The 24,366-nt window shown below is 43.5% G+C and overlaps 1 protein-coding gene across 1 annotated transcript in view; it reads right to left on the bottom strand.

The window, feature by feature from the left end:
- Tbcd (tubulin folding cofactor D) overlaps positions 1–24,366 on the bottom strand; it is a 167,564-nt gene that overhangs the window by 121,002 nt on the left and 22,196 nt on the right. Inside the window, exons 7-9 of the mRNA XM_006987624.4 lie at positions 20,785–20,917; positions 4,012–4,057; positions 2,060–2,192 (exon numbers count right to left, since the gene is read on the bottom strand). Coding sequence (XP_006987686.1) covers positions 2,060–2,192; positions 4,012–4,057; positions 20,785–20,917 — 312 coding nt within the window. The remainder of the gene's footprint in view (positions 1–2,059; positions 2,193–4,011; positions 4,058–20,784; positions 20,918–24,366) is intronic.

Here is a 24,366-nt window from a genome sequence, read left to right as displayed (position 1 = left end):
GGATGTTGGGGTCATTAGCTACTAGGCCCAACAAAAGACCAGAAGTTCCAGCTCTCACTAAAGATCCACATAAAAAGCAAAACCTGTGCTATAGAAGATAGGGTTACAACCTCAGAGAAGAACTGAAAAAAAATGACCTAACAAAACTAAAGCCAAGACCAGACAGGAAAGTGGATCCACCCACAGCCTATGAGGACCAAACTTCACCACCTTCATTGGGAAAAAAAAAACCTGTAGCGAGTAAGAACCTGAAAGAGAGAGAGAGACAGAGAGAGAGAAAGGAGAACTGGATATGGTAGTACATGCCTATAATCCCAGCACTTGAGAGATGGAGGCAGAAAAATCAGGAAGTTAAGGTCATCAAATAGCAAATTCAATGTCAGTCTGGGTTACATGAGACCCTTTCCCTGCAAAAGTGGGGAGGGCAAATATTAAAATAAAAAAAAATGGAAGAGAAAACAAATAGCAAGAGGGTGAATTTAAAATCCAATCATTAGTCAGGTATGGTGGCTCAGTTATCAATTTGATCCCAGCACTTGGAAGGCAGATACAGGAGGATCTCTGTGAGTTTGAGGCCAGCCTGGTCTACAAAGCAAGTTCCAGGACAGACAGGGCTACATAGAGAGGTTCTGTCTCAAACCAAACAAAAACCAAATCATATTTTGGTTTGGTTTGTTTTTTTAAGCGAAAGAGTCTTACTATGTAGCTCTAACAGGCCTGGAATTCTTCATGTAGACAGGCCAGCCTTGAACTTTCCTCCTGCCTCACAGAGTGCTAGGATTATGAGTATGCCACCATGTCCAGCAAAACCTAATTCTATTAATAACTACATTATTACATGTTTAAAAATATAGACAGACAAAATAATGGTAATACTAAATTATTTTCTTAAATTGAGGCTCTTATTACCTGTGAGCATTAACTGAACACATCTGGTATGTCTCTGAGTACACTTCTGGACACATAAACCAGCTCTAGTATAGGTGAGTCTTGTCCAATCAGCTGATAAGACTGCCTCTCCCACCTGTCAGCCTCTGACTAGGTCACAGGCTCCTCCTGAGTCTCCAGACTGCCACTCACTCTTCAGACCTTAGGTTTCACCAGCTCCCATACTGTGTCTACATCCTACTGATTTTGTTTCTCTGAAGATTTTCCATGGAGTTTTGAGAACAGATCACTAGAAAGTAGCCTAATAAACAACCTAAGAGTGAAGTGTATACTGAACATGTATAAAATATCTCTAAATCATAACACACTTCTTTGGAATTCACTACACTTTGGAAAAAGTTTTAATTAAACTTAAACAATTTTTCTCAAATCACACATATTAAAAATTGAATGCATCTCAGTGGTAAAACACTTGCATAAATAATATTAATAGCAATAACAACAACACCTTCTAGACATGATGGTACATACCTAAAATCCCAGCATTTAAAAGACTGAGGCAGGGGTAGTGTGAATTCAAGACTAGCCTGGGCTACAGAGCAAGACTCTGTCTCAAAAAAAAAAAAAGGCCGGGAGGCAGTGGCACATGCCTTTAATCCCAGCACTGGGGAGGCAGAGGCAGGTGGATCTCAGTGAGTTCGAGGCCAGCCTGGTCTACTGAGCGAGATCCAGGACAGCCAGAACTGTTACACAAAGAAAGAAAAGGAAAGAAAGGGGCAAAAAAAAAAAAAAAACTGTACTGAGAGGATATTAGAAGAAGCTGTGTCCACCAGCAAGAAAACACACTTTCATTTCTGAATAAACCTTCCAAAGTGAACCAGGTTTTCTCTGAGAGGTGACTGATCAGAAAGCTTTTCCCCAAGAGCCCAAACCAACAATTTGCAGGTACACCTGAGCAGCACCTTAGGGAAAGGCAAAGCAAGCTTCTCCCATTACCATTCTATTCTACTGAAGATACTGAGTCAGAAAATAGTCAAAAGGAAAACCATTCCCTTCAGAACCAGAAACACTCAGACACCAAAGGGAAAAGGAAAGCAGCAGACAATGTTTGCTGTTCAGTCAACACGGCCCTCTCCTCTTGAGGTAAAGCAAGGTAATATGTCTAACTTACCTCCATGTAGCCACCTTTGGCTTTAGGAATGTCAACCCCAGCCTTTGGACAAGCTTCACACCGAGCTTCCGCAGCAAGGTCTGGTTGCTCTCCGGGAGTCTGCATCCATCAAGGCACTGGAGCACAGTGTTGGCTGTAGATGAGAACATGCAACTCAATGTAGCAGGTGGTGGCATGAACCCCTGAAACAAGCCAATCTCACAGGCCCAAGGGAGGTGGCAGATAATTCACACTGAGTCCCTGAGCAAGACCTCTTTCTCCCCAAGTTATCTGCCAAGAATTGCCATAGTAAAGCTTATTTATTGTCCTAACCGTGCAACAAAAAGTAGAAAAGGCCCAGAGCATAGGGGAAGCCATCTTGTTGCAAGCAATCATGCAGGGCCTGAGGGACAATGACCAAGTGTGGGCAAAAGAGGTCATTCAAATTTACCAGTGCTTCTGGGGTATGTTTTATTCATGGAGTGCTCACTCAGCACTATGATAGAATGGAGGCAATGATGAGGCAGGACATTGAGTCCCAAGGGGAACATAACAGGAAGATCTCTTGCATGAGACCCTGGACTGCATAGGCCGTTCAGGGAACTAAGGTGGGGCAGAAGAATACGATAACGGCATTCTACAGACAAAAACTACACCTAGGATAGAAGCACAGTGCTAGGTCTCAGAGACTGGCTTGAAGTAAAATAGACAAGATTGAGACCAATCATTTAAGGGTGAGAGGAAAAAGGATAGAGTGGAGCCAGGACAAAAAGCCTAGACAAAGAAACAGGATTGGGTGACAAGAAGTGAGGAAGGGATGAGGGGATGGGAAAGGGTATGAAGCAACAGGGAGGGAGGATGAGGTGACAATAAGTAAATGAGTTGATGAGAGGAAGAAGGTGAGGCTATACGATTGAGAGAATGGATAGGGTAACAAAAAATGAAGTGATGAAAGGGAGGGAGTACGTAGAGAGGAAATGAAATGACAGGGAAGGAAGAGGGAGAAGGAATGATGTAATGGAGTAATAGGGCAGGGAATCAGGACAAGACAAGGAAAGAATGAGAGGACACAATAAAAGAGAAATGAGGTGGTAGGAAAGAGAAGAGATGAAACAATAAGGAAGGGGGATGAAGTGATGGGGATCAGAAATGAGACGGTGGGAAAGAGGGAGGTGGTGATCCAAGGAAACAAATGAGGAGGGAAGACGAACCAATGGAGTGGGAATATGAGATGAAGGAAAGGGCAGGCGAGGCCATGGGAAGAGAGGATGAGGGGATGGGAAGAGGGGGCAAAGTGATGGGGAGAGATGAGATGGGGAGGGAATAAATGATAAGAAGAAATGAAGTAATGGGGAGGGGATATAAGGTGATGGAGAGGAAGAATGAGGTGGTGGGGAGGAGGATGAGGCAATGGGGGGGATGAGATGATGGAGACAGAGAACAAGATGATGTCAAGAGGAGACGAGGTATTAAGATTAGGTGATGGGGAGAGGAAAATGAGGTGACAGGTAACGGGAATGGAGTAATGGGGAGGGGGAATGAGACAAGGATAGGGAGTGAAACCATGGGGAGGGGTATGGAGGAGAAATGAAATGGTAAGGGTGAGAGGAATAAAGCAATGAGTATAAGGGATGATGCATGGGGAGATAAGATGGTATGGAGGGGAATGAAGCAATGGGGGGAAATGGGAAGACTATGTCCAGGCCCCTCCAGGATTAAGACAGGGGACTTGGAGCATTGCAAAACCCAGATCCTCACTACAAAGCCTTTAGAAATTTCCTCTATTTCAAATAAGTAGAATAGTTTATCAAAGTTATATTAAAGAACACAAAACAGAAAGTCAAAGAACTATGACAGTGTCCAAATACACAAAGCTATAGATTTATGCTTTAGTAAAAGTGTTACAGCAGCACACTTGATTATAGACTCACAAACTCACAGCACAAACATACTGTTGTTTAAATTAATCTTACCATAGGGCAGACAATCTTCACGTTTTCCATGCTTAAATATCTGAGCCTGAAAAAATAGTATGTTTTAAATACATTTCTAAGTTTAAAACGTACACAAGTTATGAGAACAAATTCATTACATCTCCTAGAAGTTTTGCTGAGCATACACCTGTGGAATATTCCTTTACATGTCACTGTGATTGGCTTAATAAAGAAACTAACTGGCCTATAGCTAGACAGGATAAGGTTAGGTGGGAGAACCAGACCTAGAGGTTGCTGGGAAGAAGATGACGGAGTCTTGGGAATGGAGAGGAGATGTACTGAGAAAAGGTATTGAGCCACATAGCAGAGCATTGATAAGAAATATGGGTTAATTTAAACTGTAAGAGTTAGCTAGTAACAAGCTTGAGCTATTGGCAGAGCATTTATAATTAATAATAAGTCTCTGTGTGGTTATTTGAGAACCAGCTGATAGATCACAATAGTCCACCTACATACACCACCAAACACCAGGTGAAGAGATTCAGTTCATGATAGAGGAAAGTCTAGAAAAGGGATCTTCCAACAGGTCCACTCATAGCAAGAGCATGTCAATGGAGTTTAGTCCTCCAAGGAGCTCAGATCCTCACCTGCAGTATGTACAGACTGAACTAGAAAGAGGTGTAAAAAAAAAAGTCTCATCACTATGTTATCTGTGTACAAATAAAGATATCAAAGAATAAGAGTTACAGACCAAAGGATCCACACAAAGGTGAGAAGCCACAGAAGTCTTTCCTCTTCTCTCACCATCTTAGTCAACCCAGGAGGAGGGTCCCACCCTCCTCACCTTCCATAAAACCTCTGCCACAGTTTACCACTGGATCTAGTACCTCCCAAACTCACCCTCCCTGTGCTGGTAGCCATACAGCATGCAGACCCTATACACAGTACTATGAATGACTTTGGAGGGCAGTAGCCAAAAACTATCAGATCTTCACTAGAATTAATTCTTTCTCACTAGCATACTAAAACAATGGTCCTCATTAGATTATCGGCCCTTACTTAAAACACTGGTCCTTCAATTAGAACACTGATTCTCTCAACTCTTGGAATCTGTTCCTGACTTTTACACATGCATTATGTCAAGTATGCTCCAACATTCACACATACATACATACACACACATATCACACACACATGAATAATTTTTTTAAGAACACTGACCCTCACCAAAACACTGGTCCTCACCAGAATTCTGGTTCTTCTCACTGGAACACCAGTTCTCTTTCATTAGAGCTCTGGTGCCACACTGACTCCACACATTTATACACATGGAAAACACAAGCACAAGTGGACATGGTGGTTCATGCCTATAATCCTAGCACTTGAGAGACAGAGACAGGAGGATCACCATAAGCTCACAGCCACCCTGGTCTACACAGCAAGTTCCAAGGTATCCAGAGCTACATAAGAAGAATCCTGTCTCAAGAAACAAACAGGCAAATAAAGCATAAGCATAAACACATGTAAACACACAAGTGATAAGCATTTAAAACTGGCATAAATCCATGTAATAACATACAAGAACATACATATACATGCTGTGGATGTCTTTCTGTATGCTGTGAATATATGCTGTTCCCATTGGTTACTAAATAAAGCTGTTCTGGCCTATAGCAAGAAATCTCATGAGGGATAATACAGAAGTTAGATCCTTTTCACTTTTAAAAAGTTAGGTCAAACTTCACATGAATAATCAACTTTCACCTCTAAACTACTATGTATCCCTTAACACTACAGAGCTACACTCCCAGCAGGCTCTAAGGACCACATCTTCCCTGCTCAGCAGACTCTGGCTAGAAAAACAAGGCGGAATCCAAGGGCCTGGCCTCAATGCACCTTTCAGAGGTAGCACATCCCTTTCACTGATGCACCTACCTCCCATTCAGATGTTCAGCTACCCTTGTTCCCTTTTCAGTCATGGGTGGGGGAAAAAAGGGCCATCTTTAACAAAGATAACTTACAAAATTAACAAAACCTAAAATGAGCCAGTGTATCTATATTACAAATACATCTGAACATTACAAGCCTTCATATTGTTATAAAAACAATCCAGGTTTCAATCAGTTTTCAAAGTAATATTCAAAACCCTGATAGTCACTGGCTTAAAAAGTAATTGCCAAAACAGATGTCCCCAATTTTTCAAAAACTGTGGAACAATGTGCCACCAGATATAGACGGACATAAGTCAAAGGTACTTTCCTGAATTACCTCCTCAGCTGTACAGTACCAGGACAGCATCACACAGGTCCACTGCTGTCCACATGAGGCTTTGTGTCGGTCCAGAAAGCAGCCAGGAGCACAGCACAAGCCATAAAACAGGCAATGGTAACCATGTTTAAAGCATTATGATTTAAACACCTATAATTCCAGAGCATAATGAAATCAGAACCGCTATGTGTGAGAAACAATTTTTCTTGCTTTAAAAAGAAGCCCAGAGGGTGTAGCTCAGACCTGGGTTCACAGGCCCAACAAAAAAGAAAAAAAGAAAGAAAGAAAGAAAGAGAGAGAGAGAGAGAGAGAGAGAGAGAGAGAGAGAGAGAGAAGGAAGGAAGGAAGGAAGGAAGGAAGGAAGGAAGGAAGGAAGGAAGGAAGGAAGGAAAGAAAGAAAGAAAGAAAGAAAGAAAGAAAGAAAGAAAGAAAGAAAGAAAGAAAGAAAGAAAGAAAGAAAGAAAGAAAGAAAGAAAGAAAGAAAGAAAGAAAGAAAGAAAGAAAGAAAGAAAGAAAGAAAAACAAAAAGAGCAGCACATACAGGCAAATGTGCAAAATCAGGAACATGAGAAAGTCAAAGGACAGTAACTTTCAAAGGATGGTAAAGGAGTTTTATGACCTTTAGGGCAACAAATCAAACACCTCAAAAGAAATTAGCACAGGTCAAAACACAAAAACTTTTGGGGTTTGAGAGATGACTCTGCAGTTAAGAGCACTTGCTGCTCTTGCAGAGGATTCAAGTTCAGTTCTCACCACTCACATGGCTGCTTACAACCACCCAAAATTCTAGTTCCAGAGGATCCAATGCCCTCTTCTGGCCTCCATGGGTACTGCATGCATGTGGTGCACAAACAGGCAAAACACATATACAGAATTTTTCTAAGAAAACAAAATAAATAAAAACTTGAGTAGAATTGTATCATGTAAAAAAAAAATAGAATTTGTGGTTTAGAAACCTCCCACAAAAAAAATTAGTGACTTCACTACCGATTGCCAAATGGCTGTATGAGGTCACTGTTACTCCAATACATTGCCAAGATCATAACAGAAAACTACAACCAACATCTATGGAACACAGATGTAAAAACCCTGAATGGATGTTAACAAACTGACTTCAACAACATACTATAAGGTCTTTACACCAGAACAAATGGAGTTTATCCCTCATCTGCAAGGAATGCAAGACTAGCGGGATATATTAAATTAACATAACAACAAATAAAAATACATGTTCACTTTCCTGATGAAAGCCCAATAAATTGTAAAGAAGGAGGAGCCTTCTCAACCTTATAAAAGGCAGCTATGAAGGCTGGAGAGAGAGTTCAGCAGTTAAAAATATGTTCTGTTCTTCCAGAGGATCCAAGTTTAGTTTCCAACACCCACATCAGATGGCTTACAACCACCTGTAACTCCAGGGGACCCAACAGCCTTTTCTGGCCTCAATAAGCCCTGTACTCACATGACAAACTCACTCACAAACACACATATACACATAATTTATAATTTAATACTTTAATATTAAACTTAATATTAAGTAATTTGATTAATTAATAGTTTAATTTAATTGTAAAATAAGAGATGGCAGAACACAGCAGGGAGCAGTGGAGAGAAGCAGAACTAGAGACACACCAGCAGCCACATGTATGGGAGCATGTCATTGCCAAGCAGGCAGGGCCAGTCCTCAGGCAGCCGGGAGGTTCTGGCTACCACCGGCCAGCCTCAGCCCATCACGAGGCCAGTGCCACTGCTGCTGCCACTGCCACAGCCACCACTGCTCACGCTGCTTGCCCTGCTGGGGGGAGGAGAGCACAGAGCTGCAGCGCTACCCACAACTGCAAACACAGTGGTGCTAGAGGTACTGGCAGGGTGGCTGGCACCAAGGGCAGGGTGGCATACAACAGCCTGGGCTTCTCGAGATCCTGCCCCAGACATGCTGCCCAACCATATGATCACCCTGACTCTGAGCAACAAGATATCCAAGATGCAGAATAGCTCATTTTCTAGATTAAGACTTCCATGGTACATGCTTCCACCTGAAGCCATGTTGATATCCACGATCCATGTTGCCTCAGAGACCATGTTGATGACTATGTTAATGTCCATGATCTATGCTACTGCTGGAGACCATGTTTACGTCCATGATACATGCTGCCTACATAAACCATGTTGCCGCCCAGGGACCAGGTTGACATCCATGATCCAAGCTGTCACTGGAAACTATGTTGATGTCCACAAAACCATGCAGAAGCCCATGGTCCATGGTACGGCCAGCTGCTATGGGAAAGGAGGCTTCTTTTGCAGTGGTACTGCTGACTGCAGACGCAAACTGAGAAGGAGAGACATTGAAGGCTTCTGTGACAACCTCCCCCCCCCTCAAAAAACAACAGTCCAGACAGGACACCATTAAAGAGAGTCCTTAAAATTTGTAATAAAGATGCTAAAATGTAGCTCTTCGCAGTTGACGGCTTCTGGGGGGGAAGGGGGGAAAGGACATACACTCAGTTTTCTTTAAGGGCTGGACACTGGGAGTTTGCCCATGCTCGACAATGAGTATATGGGCAACACAAATAGGATTTGGTGTTTGTTTTGGGTTTTGTTGTTGTTGTTGTTGTTGTTTTTGAGTGGGGAGGGTAAAGGATGGGAGGGTGGGCCTGGGAAGAATGGGAAGCAAACATGATTGGGGTGCATTATATGGAATTCCCAAGTAATTGATAAAAATATTATTTGAGGGTAAAAATATCTGTATCTTCTCTAACTTGTTAGAGTAGAATTAAATCTAATATCTACACTGATTATTACACATCTACTTGGAATGTTCTGTGAAAACTCGTATAGACTGCTGACTAAAATAGTTTACTATGCCTTTAATCTCAACACTCAGGAGGCAGGCAGGCAAATCTCTGAGTTTGAGACCATGTTAGTCTACAGAGCAATTGAGGAATATTAGTTTAAGACGTGTTACATTTGTTTATGCTGTGGAATATTATATAATATAATATATATTAATATATATATTGCATTCTTTTATGTTGCATTCCTTTAACTCTGTGAAGCTGTGTTACTGTGGCTGTCTAAAAGACCTGATGGTCTAACAAGGAGCTGAACGGTCAATAGCGAGGCAGGAAAAAGGATAGGTGGGGCTGCCAGGCAAAAAGAATAAACAGGAGAAGAGAAGAGGAGTGAGAAGAGGAGGCGAGGAGAATATCAGGGGCCAGCCACCCAGGTCACAGCCAGTCATGGAGTAAAAAGGAAAAAAAGGTATATAGAATGGAGAAAGGTGAAAGCCCAGAGGCAAAGGATAGATGGGATAACTTAGGAAAAGCTGGATAGAAACAAGCCAAGCTAAAACAGAGCATTTATAAGTGAGAATAAGTCTCCATGTATTTATTTGGGAGTTGGGTGGCAGGACCCCAAAGAGCATAGAATAAAAATAACCAACTACACAGAGTGAGTTCCAGGGCAGCCAGGGCTACACACTAAAACCCTGTCCCAGGGGGGAAAAAGAAAAAAAAAAAAAAAAAAAAAAAAGCAACTATCCATGAAGCATCCAGGAAAAAGGAAAAGAGAGGATTTTTATTTTTTCACTTAAAAGGCATCTCCACAACACTTAGGAGACTGGAGCACAAGACAAGGACCACAAGTTTACAGCTAGCATAGGCCATACTTCATTTAAAAAAAATTTTTTTTCACAGTACTTCAACCTTTCCAATGTTGATCAGTGCTAGGGGGGAGAGTGACTCTAGGCTTCAGAGGAACTGGGGCATTCACACTAATTCATACACACACCCCACTTTTGGGGATGTATAAAATAGGAACCAACATAAACCCACCTGCTTTTCTGAACAGCACAGGCAACACCAAGGCAATTATACCACCAACAGTTTGGAAAAAAACACCTCTCAGCACAGGAGGAGCAACCATGTCTGTTTTTGTTGTTCTAGAAACTAGCTCAGCGCAAGGTGCAAACAAAACGAGTTTCCCAGTAATCATCCTAAACCACCACCCCACCTTTCTATTGCTCCCCACCCAGGCTAGCTTCCCCTCCCTGGGGCATGATCTCCAAGTCCTGTAAATCACAAGCTGAAGAGCCACACAGAAGCAAGTTCACCCTCCTGCCAAGCAAGAGGTGCTGGTTTGAGGCTCCCTGAAGGCATTGCCAAATTCAAGCCAAGAAAAACAACTCCACCCCAGGCCCTTGGAGAAAGGTCCCTGCACTAGAGCTCAGGTGTGGCTGTCACTGAAATGCAAGGTCTCTGAGAAGCTCACCAATCTGAAACCTTGGGAACACTGACCAGCACTAAACCAAACTCAGAAAGCACAATATTAGAATAGCAGGTTACCACACACACTTAATACAGGTTCTGGTCTCTCCGAAGGACACTGCTGTACCCATACCACCTCACAGATGGGACAAGGCGCAGGGCAAACAATTCTTCTTGACTCTGTCCTAACACTAAGAAAGTTCTCCATCATGAAAAGCTTAGCAAACAAGGGATGAGAGAACTAGAAGGCACTTTAAACATGTCATACAGGAAGTCAAAACCCAAGCAGACTGCCAAAACCCACACCACCAACCCAGGCTGAGCACCCAGTCAGGTTCTTGTCTAGACCAGAGGATCTACCCTCATTGCTTCTTCACAATACAAAGGCATCCAGAACAGGTCACCCCTAAAAAGCCCCTTCCTCCAGCATTGTGGGGAAAGAAGCTCTTTCCACAAAGTAGAGCCTAGAAAATGGAGGCCTAGCACATCTACTGCCTTATAAAAATAAAAATGAGAGACATCTTGACGGTCTCACTGTCCCAAGAAGAGCAGTAAGCCGACACTATAAAGGGAGTGCGCGGATATAGGGCAGAACCCAGCCCCAGGAGCACCATCCAGGCCAGAAGCATCACCTGCCCAGTAGGCAGATTGCTGAAATCGGTTGTCAACGATTAGGATAAATAGCTCATTAGAATCAGAAATGGTATTTCTTATCATGCCCTTCCTCACAGCCCCAGCTCTTTGAGTAGCCCTGTGACCACCGATGCATGAACATTTCTAGTTTGAGTGGCTCCTAGATGGCAGTGCCTCTGGGCCACTTTTTTTTTTTTTTTTATAGATTTATTTATTATGTATACAGTGTTCTGCTTGCATGCCAGAAGAGGGCACCAGATCTCATTATAGATGGTTGTGAGCCACCATGTGGGTGCTGGGAATTGAACTCATGACCTCTGGAAGAGCAGCCAGTGCTCTTAACCCCTCAGCCATCTCTCCAGCCCCCCTGGGCCACTTCTGAACTGCAGGATCAGTCCAAATTCTCAGGATACAAACCACCCACTGGGCAGTTTCAGGTTTGACCATATCCCAGAGGCAAGATTTCCAGGAAAGAGAGTGTTTCCTTACTAGAGAAACAAAGCCCCCTTTCCATCACATAAATGAAAGAAATCATCCCATTACCAGAAGAATTTCATATAAAGAAAAGCTAAAACATCAAGTTCAGGTTTGTTTGTTCATTTATATGAGCCAGGATCTTCCTATACAGCTGGATGACCTCAAACTCATGATCTTCCTGCCTCAGCCTCCTGAGTGCTAAATTACTAGCATGGACCAGCATAGCCAGTTCTAGAGAATCAATTCTTCATAGCAACAAAAACACAATTATTCACTGCAATCTCCATGATGTGAAAAGAAAACTCAAAAAATAAAAATAAAAATTGAAAAAAAAAGAAAGAAAACTCACAATAGGAAATACCTTAGACAATAGGAAAATGGACCAATGTTAAGTGCAGATAACTCCAGCCCCTCAAATCTGTGTTATTGCTACTTACTTCAATTTCTAGTGCTTTCTAAGCAAAAATAACCACTCCTCAATCAACTGACAAATGTGAAAGAGTGTGGTAACACTCCTCCCACAGAGAGCCCAGGATTGAAGGTATCCCAATACCATGGAGCTTCCCAGGCTTAAAGGCAAGTACCTGGGCACATGGAGGAATGTCCAGTATGGCTGAGGCACCTGAAGTCAGAGACCAAAGCCCAAACTTCCGCAATGCAGGCAAGGTCAGTACTGGCCCCATGTGGAAGTGAGGGAGACAAAAGGAGCAAGAAAAGAAGCATAGGCAAGGAAAGGCTGAGGCTGTAGCAAAAACCATGTCTTCAGCACAGCACCAATGACACCTGGAAGGGAGGGCAGCAGTATGTACACCCAGTGCCCATAAGGCCAACACAGGAGCCAGCAACGCCTTTGGCTGAGAGGTATCAGACTGATCAAGAAGGGCATTGTGGCATTTGTCTACAATCCCATCACTCCAGGGCCTGGGTTATACAAGAACTCTATGTCAAGGTGTGGGAAGGATAACACAAAGACCCTCCAATGACTCTTCGGGTCACACTACAGATGCACAGGTCCCAGACCCTTTGTCATAACACAAAGCAGCAGGGAGGTGTCAGGATACTAGAATGTCCAAAGGACAGATGATCTGTACACATAGACCACAGAGTTTACAGGATCTGTGAAAAGAACCAACTGTCAGAATAAACTGTCAACCGCCCAATTTTTTTGAAAAAGGATAGAGAGGGAACAATTTTAGGGAGCTGAAACAGATATTTTGTTGTTTTACAGCTTCCTAGTTCACATACAAGCATGAAAATAGTCCCAGCTGCCCAGCTTGGAAAACTTGGTCTACTGATTACAAACTGCCATCCTCTGTGCTCAGATGACAGGAAGACACCTGAATCTGTCCTTGGCAGGTCCTCCCTCTGATGCTTCTCACTCCCTATTCCCTTGAGGGGCAACCTACTACATACAGAGAACCCTGTCTTGACCATGAAACAGCACACAACTACAGGGAACCCAATAGACAAGGGTGATACTAAGGGCCCCATGGACCTACTTCAGAGTAGGATGGCTTGTCATCCTATCAGAAGATAAAGACCAAGCACAGCAAATGGAATTGGCTTAAGTGAGGGCAAAAAGACTTAAGGAACCAAACTACAGGATGAACGCTTGTGGGGTGGGAAGATGATATCACAGAAGGGTGTCTGGAAGGCCAGGTGAAGCTCTGGACAAGACAAGGGAGACAAGAGAACCAAACAACACAGCAGGCATGGAGGACACAGGCAGAGACAGTCTCAGTCTCTCAGTCTCTGTCTGTCTGTCTGTCTGTCTGTCTGTCTGTCTCTCTCTCTCTCTCTCTCTCTCACACACACACACACACACACACACACACACACACACACACACACACACACACACCCTGTGTCAGGCTTCCACATTCACAAGGCTAAGAAGGACAACAGGCATGAGGTGAGGCTATGACTTCAGAGGTGTCTCAAGTGCACCCACAGAATGAGGGCTCTAGAACAAGGACAGAGAGCAGGAAACAAAGATCAAGGGCAAATCAGAGATGAGGTGTCAACAACCAAGGCCTGAGGGAACATGGAGAAGGAAGGCCAAGGAAAGTATGGGCAACCAGATATCAACATCTGTCCAAGGGCCAGATGAGAGAGAAGAGGGGGGTGGAGCTGTGAGGTATTCCAATGGCCTGCAACAAAAGCCAAAAGCCAAGGTTAAAGGGGGCCCCCCCCCCAGGCTCCTTAGCCTCCAGCACTAACCCAGCTCACACCAGCAGGTGGGCAGATAGCACTTTCTTTCTATTCAAAGGGATGAGGAGGATGAGGCCTATGACCTACAAAGTCCCTTCCCTGCCAGTTGTGGAACCCTGCACTGCCAGCATGTACAGACATGTTCCTCCAGGGCTCATCTATGTAAAATGCTGAGCTACATGAAATTAGATACAATCAGAGCTAGCAGTTCACAGTCTACTCAAAGCCTAACTCAGGAACTTGTCAGCCTGAATTTACAGAAACACGGCATTCAGTGCTTGAGCCCCATACTGTCATACATTTTCTCCACTCAAAACCCTACTTTGGGCTAGCAAGATAGCTCGGTGGGAAAAGGCACTTGCTGCTACCAAGCCTGAGTTAGATTCCGAGGTTTCATATGATGAAAGGAGAGAATTCTCCTTCAAGTTGGCCTCCACACAAGTATTATGGCACACACACCACACCACACCCACAAAACATATAAAAATAAATAAAATGTAAAGAAAAGCTACCCTGAGCAACAAGCACAACCATTCAGACATTCTGCCCTCGGTATACTGAGCCTGAGCATCTCTAGACTCCAGGTTCCACAGAAGCCCACAAAAAAAGAGGCCAAAGCCCACAATGATAATAGGCCAAGTTCTGCCTAAAGAACATGACTGGTACTGATCAGTCTCCACATACTTCTGAGGCAAGAGAAGTTTGTCACTTCTCTTCCAGATACAGCAAAGTACCACACCTATGCCTCAGGCCTCTGGGAGAAATGAAATCCAAGTATAGCTTAAGCCTATTAGAGACCAAGGCCAGGAAAGCTTGGTCAGGCGGCTGAAGACTCAGGCAGAGCCAAGTCCAGGACACTGGTCCCTCATGCCTATTCACACAGGTAATCTAGTCAACAGTCACTTGTAACCAGGCACATGACCCCTTTTATTCTTTAAACTACATGTAAGAAAAGAGACACTCCAACATGTCAACTGGTGGGGGTCATGAAGCAGCCTGGGATGAGCCTGTGGATCCTGGTACCCTTAACTTTCTTGAGTTTTTTTGTTTTGTTTTGGTTTGGTTTGGTTTTGGTTTGGCTTAGTTTTTTGAGACAGGGTTTCTATGTGTAGTAAGTAGCCTTGGTTGTCCTGGAAGTAGCTCTGTAGACTAGGCTAGCCTTAAACTCACAGACATCCACCGACCTCTGCCTCCTGTACTTTTGTGAGTTTTAATACTATTGTTTGTGAGGTTTCTGGGTTTTAGTGGAATTTTGTGGTGTTTTTTATTTTGTTTTGTCTTGTTTTGTTTTTCAGTGCTGAGTAACAAACCTAGGGCTTCAAGCAAGCTAAACAAGTGGCCTCTGTCACTGAGTTATACCCCCAAATCGTAAGTTTAATAATAATTCTACCTTTAGACAATAATAAAATAAATTTTGAATTTTATTTGTTTTTTTGTTTTGCTTTGTTTTGTTTGTTTCTCGAGGCAGTTTCTCTGTGTAGCCATGGCCATCCTAGAACCCTCTCTGTAGACCAGGCTGGCCTCGCCTGCCTCTGTGCAGAGCTCCCAAGTGCAGGGATTAAAGGCATGTGCTACCATGCTATGAAAATTTAAAAACAGGAAAACATCACTGTAAAGGGGAGATGCAATGCCAACAGATGGTAATAGAAGAGCGTCTCCTGCCACCAATCAACACAAGCAGTACCTCGCTGCCAGCAGCCTGTCTTCAGGAACAGAAATTCCTTCAACATCCTGGCCACTGCAGGAAATGCAGAGAAGCCACAGTGGTCAGAAACTTCAAATCTGAGGGAAAACCACAAGCACATTTACGTGACAATGCTTTTATTTAAATAATGTTTTCCATTCTCAAATTTTCTCAGTTTGCATTAATACTGACACTCAAGAGTAAGGGGGCCTTCCAGAGAAATGAAGTTGCCAAGCACTTGTTTCCTTCCCACAAGAGTTAAGAATCAACGCTGCAGGAGGACTATGCTTCGAGGGAAATAAAATCAATCCTAGTTTCGATGTGACTTGTTCAGGGTTCACCTGTTTCGCCTAACCCACACTAATGAACAGGTGGATAAAAATGAAGCCAAGTGCATCAAAGGAAACATGCAATCCTGAAGCACAATACACCTGCAAGTTTCATCATGCTCAGGACACCCAGCCCTCTGCCTTCAGGTCTGACAAGCCCATGGTGAAACTGCTCCACCCACTAAGCGTAACTTCCTCCTGCCCTGGAGCCAGACCAGACCCAAGTGACCCTCCAAGAGAGAAAAGAAAGCAAAGTGGGAGACTGGAGACACTGCTGCCCCAAGCAGGAGGGACTTCAGGCTTCTGGGAGGCCAAGTCAGGCACTGTGGGCCCAAGGAGACGAAACCACCCCAGCTGGTGATCCACAGTTTCATTCATCCACTTCCCAGGATTTCAGTTGTCTGCGTCAGACAATTGCTCACCATCCTCAGGGCAAATCTCTCTAGATAGAGCAGAGGTGCTGTTGCCAAACCACCAAAGCACTCTGCCCCAACAACAGAGACTTGGGTCTCATTTTCCCCTCCCTTGCCAACACACCCAGCTGAGGGGGTAGGAGACAACTTTTCTAAGCCTCTGGGAACTCTTTTTACACCTCAGGAGGAAGGAAAAAGAGAATTTCTCTCCCTCAACACTGGAATTTGAAGATGTCCAAATAAAAGGCACACATGTCTAGCTGGCTTTAGTCACTAAAAGGAATCTCAACCCACTGGCATAACTGGCAAGGAATGGAACAGCAACTGTCCTCCATATCTGAGTACAATCTATGCTCCATGCACCTCCCAAATAAGAAAGGAAAAACAGAAAACTTGGGAACCGCACAGAGACAAGAAACGGGGGATCAAAAAGAACAAAAGATCTGTGGGCAAAGTATGTAAAACTAGACAAAAAGTAGTCATTGTGACTTCCCCCACCCCCTAGTGGATAAACCCACAGGCACTCGGGCCAGGACCTCCAATGAACCTTCAGTTAAAGCCCAGCAGGTTATCCCACCTCCCATAGGAGTCTACTTCCCCTAATCAGGAAGCCTGCTTACCCTGCCAGTCACATCTCTATTGCCATGGGCAGCACAATTCAGAGAAACTCCTGAGCCAGAGTGGCAAGTAGCTAGCTGCAGACCCTAAAGCCCCTCAAAAATGCATATTGCTAGCTAGATACAGTGATACACACGCAACTCTTGTATTTACAAGACCGAAGCTAACCTGAGCTGTAAAGCAAAGTCCTTCTCATCTAATTCTAGAAAGAATGCAAACAGCTGAACAAAACCAATCTAAAAATCAATCCCTTGAGATTAATCATGCCCGCCCTCCCAAGTGCCACATACACATGCTAGATAGGTCCAAGGCCCTTCCTCAAGCTCCACCATGGTTTAACAGGCTCTAGCTACATTTTGTCATATCTTCTTGTATTCTCTTCATCTAAAAATTTCCTGCAAGACTCATGCCAAGCCAGAGGTACTGGCATATACCTGGAATCCTGGCACTCAGGAGGAAGAGGCAGGAGTATCAACACAAGTTCAAAGCCAGCCTGGTCTACAAATTCCAGGCAAGCCAGAGTTATATAGTAAGACATGCCTCATTTTTAAAAAGTGTAGGAAGCAGAGGTATGGTGGTACGGGCCTTTAATCCCATCACTCAGGAGGAAGAAGTGAATGTATCTGAGTTTGAGCCCAGCCTAGTCTACAGAGGAGTTCAGGACAGTCAGGGCTACACAAAGAAACCCTGTCTCAAAAATTAGCTGGTAATGGCGCATACCTTTAATCCAGCACTCAGGAAGCGGAGGCAGATGGATCTCAAAATCTGAGGACAGTCTAGTCTACAGAGAAAGTTCTAGGACAGCCAGGGCTACACAGAGAAACCCTGTTTCCAAAAACAAAAACAAAACAAAACAAAAATTAAAACTGGGCGGGGAGGAGTGGGGGGAGAGATGTCAGGTAGAACAGAGAGGCAGAGAGATGGCTCAGTTGGTCATCAAACCTGAAGACTAAGTTCAAACCCTGGAAACACATGGTGGACAGAGAACAGTTATTCTGAAGTCTTTTTTTATTATTATTTTTATGGTTGCTGGGCTCAAAAGATGGCTCAACAACTAAAAGCACTTGAGTCACCACAAATGCACTGTGGCACATTCATACAGCAAATAAATGTAAAAATACCATTTTTTTTAAACATTAACACCAAAATATCAAGAACCTACTTACACCTAAACCTTTCAAATTAACCATTTCTGTCTACCTCTTCACCAGTTACCTAAAACACAAATGTATAATACCTACCATGATTTATAAATCAACAGCATGGTGGGCACACAGCTGTAACCTCTGCCCATCCTTCCCTCTTCCTTTCTCACACTATCCTTCAGGGTAAGTCACTGCTTGTACCAACCTCTGCTACTGCAGTCAAAACGAAAATCACAATAAAGCCTCCTTTAGTCACCTCTCCACAAAGCTGGAACAAAAGCCTCCCCAGGTGTGGGCTGTACATCTGTACTTGCAAATCCCAAAGATGTCTGCCACAAGCAGAACCTCATATTCCATCAATATGACAAAACAGACAACCATCATTAAAAAAAAAAAACGCAAAACATTTATTTTGTAAAATGTACACGTGTATGTATGTGCACACTATAACTGACATGTGAAGTCAAACCATAATTTTTCTAAAGACTTATTTTTACTTCCATTTATAGGTGTATGTGTGTGCATCTATGTGTGTATGCACACATGTGTATAATTGCTCACAGAAGCCAAAAGATGGCGTCAGATCTCCTGGAACTAGTTACAGGGACTTGTGTACCTCCCAACATGGGTACTGGGAATTGAACCACCAGGGTCCTGTGGAAAGGCAGCAAGTGAGCCATCTCTTAAGCCCCACAACCATGATTTTTAAAAAAGACTTAAAAAACAAAATACAATGTTTAAAAAAAAAAAAACAACTATTAGGGGCTGTAAAGCTAAATGGTTCAGTGCTTGCCTAGCACGTTTAAGGGTTTCAGCTTGACAGCCCAGCACTACCCGAGAAAGAGAAAGAAAAAACACTATGAGCTAAATAAAACACTATCTGCTGAGTTAAAAATCTATTATCATACACATTAGAAAAAATTACTGCAGCCAGGCAGTGGTGGAGCATCCTTTTAATCCCAGCACTTAGGAGGCAGAGGCAGGCGGATCTCTGTGAGTTCAAGGCCAGCCTAGTCTACAGAGCGAGATCTAGGACAGGCACCAAAAACTACAGAGAAACCCTGTTTCAAAAAAAAAAAAAAAAGAAAGAAAGAAAAAGAAAAAAATTACTGCTACATACCTAAGAGAACTATAAACATAAATTAAAAAACAGAAAAATAAAATTTAAAAAGTGAAAAAAAAAAAAACCTCTTATATTCCCAACAGCATTAATCACAATAGTCCCACAAAAAAGGAGTGAGGGAATGACGAACTGACACATGCCCCAGTGGACAGACCTTAAGGACACTGTGCTCAGTGAAAGAAGCCTATCCTACATGAGTCTAGATATGCACATGTTCACAGAAGGCTCCTCCTCAGACAGGCCGGTCAGTGGCCACCCGTACTATGGAGTATTGTGTGGTATGTGGACTGACATACTGAAGGGAGACAGTGGAAACCACACAACTTTGTGGACATAACAAAATGAAGCAACTACCCAACTGAAGGGACAGACAGTCTTCATAGCAAGCAAATCATGTCTTGATTTTAAACTGTTGTAACATAGCAAAGTAGAAGCACAGGAATATAAAACATCTTATTTCCCCATGTTTCCTTCCTACGTGTTTTGAATGGCAGACATCTGTAGGCACTAGCAATACAACTCAAAGTAAAGAGAGACCAAACATTTCTCATTTCCCACAACCAGGATGCACACACAACTGCAGAAGCAAATGGAGTGGGTCCAGAGAGTCTCTATTCACCTTCTTATCCTCAGTCCCACGTCCCCTTCCCAGGGTCACTGATCCAGGACCTATAAAGGTGTGCAGACAGCCAAACCCAAGATGCCAGTATGACTGGTTGCCTTCAAACTTTTCCAAAGGATCCTGCTTCTGAGTGACCTGACAGTTTCCTTTGCCTCCAAGGACAAAAACTACTCTCATATCTCACCCAGTGTAATCAAAGAAAATCAAGAAGATGTTTCTGACCCTGGAGCCTACAATCACAGAAGGTCATATGCAACCCTCCAGAATACCAAACCCTAGAGACCATGGCTTTATAAGGTTATCCATGTCCCCCTCCTGAATGCTGACTCTCAATACCATGGCCTCAGAAAGCCTCTGTGATCTTGTAACATTAACCCTAAAAACAGAGGCATCATGACCTTCTCAACACTGAACATCACACCAAACAAAGACTTAGGAGTCCATCTGTGACCTCCCAAATACTGCTCCAGGAACTTCCTAGCCTTGTTTACAAGGTCATACCCTCTCTGTGATTTCACACTGGAGCTTTTCTTCTTGTCAGTACTACAAAGCCATACAACAGACAAGCAGAGAAGACCAGCAATAGGTAGGTTGGGCACAATGGGCTTCTCTAGATAGGTCCCAGAGTCTGTATTTAAACTTAGATACCAGAAACTTTGTAGCCCACTAATCCAAACAGAATCCTATTTCAAGCTCTCTGCCTCTTTCACTAGGGCTAGCTTCACTAACTGCTTTACAACCAAACTAAACAAAACCCCTAAGGACCCGGCTGGACCCGGCTGCAGTTCTGCAGGCACCACTGCCCCCTAGTGGTGATGCACACTTTGCCAGCTTTCGCCTGTGAGCCACCACTCCAGGCCAGCCTCATACACTAAGGACACAGCAGCAGAAAATCAAACAGTTCTGTGAGGCAAATAAATCCCACCATGTTCCAGTCAGTGGAAAACAGAGTGAATGGAACAAACAGTTTGGAAACAGTGCCAATTCCTACAGTCCCACAGATCCACAAGCTGTCCCTGGTGCTTACTAGGGCCTGCAACATCCCATCCATGGCAATGACACCCTCAATGGTCTGGAAGGAAGAGTGGGCCAAGGTACACAGGCTCCAGTCCAGAAAGCTGGCCATCTTTCTCTGCTTGACATCAGGACGTATGATGAACCTGCAGAGGGATACAAACACAGGAGACGCTCAACAAGACTCCAGTATTGAAAACTCACCCACATCCCACCAACCACCACACACATTCCCTCCCAGTCACCTTATATCCCTAAGCAAGTCAGCTGCCCACATACATAACACTCTCTCCAGGAAACCAAGCCCCTGGCCATCATGGTCCAGCAGCTGATTCCCCATCAGGAACTCTCATAAAGTTATTCACAGGCCTCACCACCCTTCTCCCTTCCCTCCTGGGCCCCAACTCATCCAGCAGCTTCACAAATCAATGGACACCTTTATCTCCACCACAGCCAGGGAACATCTTCCTACTTCTCAGCTCCAACTCCTTCCAAGTATATCCCTTAACCTCAGGATACATCCTCAACAACCTAGTCCAATAGCCAACCCCAACCCTAGAACTTCTCTACACAACTCTATGGAGTCATACAACTCCCACCTCATGCTGCATATACCTGTTTCCTTCCACCCAACATCCAACTGACAATGTGAGACCAGACCTCTGGCTCAGTGACTATACAGATCCTATAATGGAAAAAAACAAGCAAAGTTCTGCCCTCTCAGGGCTGACGCCAAAAGAGAATGCAATGCAGAAGTGTAACACCAGAAGAAAGAAACTAGAAAACAAATTGCAGACAGGGTAACAGAAGGTGCTACCTCCCCAAAGAAGCCTCACAGACGACCTCAAGGGTACTTGCAAAGGACAGTTGAACAAGGAAGGACACCAGCCACATGGGAAAGCTCCACATCAGGGGGGAAAGGAGCTAAGAGAAGATGCATAGCAGTAAGTATAGGGACTAGGACCAAAGGGTCCAGGCAGGCCAGGCAGCAAGTCTGATGAATGTCTTAACTACAATCCCAGGATACTCAGGTAGGAGAATGGAAATGGAGGTACCAGCAGGGAGTCGTAAAGTAGTTCCTAGTGAATGGTGGGACTGTCTATAGAGAAGGGAGGCTATGAGTCCTGGGGACAGAGAGGTCCACTTTGGGGTATTCCACATGCAATGCCCATTAGAGAGTCACATGAAGCACTAGTCAGTGGGCTATCTAAGTCCACAGTTCAGAAGAGTCAGAACTGGAACCACCGGTTATGACATCCACCCACCCTCTAGTACCCTAGGACCTAAAACCATTTATTGTCACTATACCTGTCCATCTCTTCTAGAGGGCCAGTTAGAGCCACATGCACTCTCTTGGTAACAAACTCTCTCAGCATACACTGGTTAGTATGATCCAGCCCCTCCCAAAGCATGTGGAGGCAAGCATAAGTGGACAGCTGGCACTCTTCATTATCCCATGAGTGGTAAAGACCCCACCTCCTGTGGGTCACATCTCACAGGATATGTTCATGGGTTTAGGTTCCCTATTTCCAAACAACATGGTCCAATTCTTGTCTGACCGCAGTGGTCCTCTTGCTCAATCTATATAGCAGATGACCAAAGCTTTTCCTTAAACAGCACCTACACAGTCTAGTATTTGTCCTCTGCCTTCATCTTGCCATGGCTCATATGCACAGATTTACTTCAATGGCGAAGTACACCTTTAAACTTTAGAAAAATGTAAAGTCTCTTGCTATATTACAAACTACCACTTTGACAACTAAAGAAAAAGCAACGTTGAGCCATCAGCAGGCCAAACTACAAAAGCAGCAGAGCATCCACACAAAAGAGGTAGAGCCATAACAGAGCTGGCAACTGGTGGTTGCCAGCAGCAGAAACTAGAATCAACAAAGAGTAGCTGCTTTAGAACAGCAACAACTCTGACAGCAGCCACAATACTATCTATAAAAGGCAGCTGAACAGGGAAGACAGCAGCCACAGTAGGAGCAAGAATAACAGCAAAGGTAGAGAGAAGACAAGAGACAGTGGAGATTGAGACTACAAGACAGAGGCTATGAAGAGCCAGAGATGAAAAACTACAGGCCCTGCTGTTTGTGAGAACCATCAAGGCTTTAAGTCCTAGGGCTTCAAACTACCAGGCCATGGAGCTGTAACACTGAACATTACCCAGCACTTAGGAATCCCAATACCTATACTTGCATACCAGCTGCTGCCAAGAGACTAAGGGTCCTAGCATCTTTAGCCTTCTCAGAAACTCTAACACTTGTAGAACTAAGGACACTACTATCAGAAGCTTGCACAAGATCCCTAACACTAGAGGACACCACCTGCTGCTGTTTCTGCCTGCTTACTCCTGCAATTTGATGCTATCAAATGCTAAGGTACACAAAAGATACCAAGACCGGTACTAAAGTTTTTCACTGCCTACGTATGAATTCTACGTAACTAAAGCAAAGCGATACCCAGACAGCTAACTAGGAATCCTAGTGGTTGGATTGACTTGAACACAGCCTCAGACTGAAACAGCAAAGGTGACATACCTAAACATAATAAAGGCCATTTACAAAAAGCCCATAGCCAACATCAAATTAATGGAGAGAAATTCAAAGCAATTCCACTAAAACCAGGAACAAGACAAGGTTGTCAACTCTCACCATGCCTTTTCAATGTAGTACTTGAAGTATTAACTAGAGCAGTAAGACAACTGAAGTGAAACAAACAGGAAAGGAGAAGTCAAAGTATCATTTTTTGCAGATGATATGATAGTATATATTAACCCTAAAAATTCCACCAGGGAACTCCTACAGCTGATTAACACTTTTAGTAAAGTGGCTGGATACAAGATTAACTCACAAAAATCAGTAGCCCTCCAATATACAAATGACAAATAGACTGAGAAAAAAAAATTAGGGAAACAACACCTTTCTCAATAGCCTCAAGTAATATAAAATATCTTGGAGTAACTCTAACCAAGCAAATGAAAGACATATATGATAAAAATTTTATGCCGGGCGTGGTGGCGCACGCCTTTAATCCCAGCACTCGGGAGGCAGAGCCAGGCGGATCTCTGTGAGTTCGAGGCCAGCCTGGGCTACCAAGTGAGCTCCAGGAAAGGCGCAAAGCTACACAGAGAAACCCTGTCTCGAAAAACCAAAAAAAAAAAAAAAAAAATTTTATTTTAAGTCTTTGAAGAAGAAACTGAAGAAGATATCAGAAGATGGAAAGATCCATGCTCATGGATCACTAGGATCCATAGTAAAATTTAACATAGTAAAAATGGCCATCCTACCAAAAGCAATCTACAGATTCAATGTAATCTCTATTATAATTCCAATGCAATTCTTCACAGACCTTGAAAGGACAATTCTCAACTTCGGATGGAAAAACAAAAAACCCAAGATAGCTAAAACAATCCTGAAAAATAAAAGAACTGCTGGAGGTCTCACCATTACCAATTCCAAGTTGTACTACAATGCCACAGTAATAAAAACTGCATAGTATTGGCATAAAAACAGATATGTTGATCAATGGAATCAAACTGAAGACCTAGGCATAAATCCACACACCTAAGGACACCTGATTTTTTTTTTTTTTA

Source organism: Peromyscus maniculatus, chromosome 8 (genome assembly GCF_049852395.1).
Source record: "Peromyscus maniculatus bairdii isolate BWxNUB_F1_BW_parent chromosome 8, HU_Pman_BW_mat_3.1, whole genome shotgun sequence".
In the NCBI taxonomy this organism is placed as follows: Eukaryota; Metazoa; Chordata; class Mammalia; order Rodentia; family Cricetidae; genus Peromyscus; species Peromyscus maniculatus.
The sequence above is the reverse complement of the archived record's forward strand: the minus strand, read 5'-3'. Positions and strand labels throughout refer to the sequence as shown.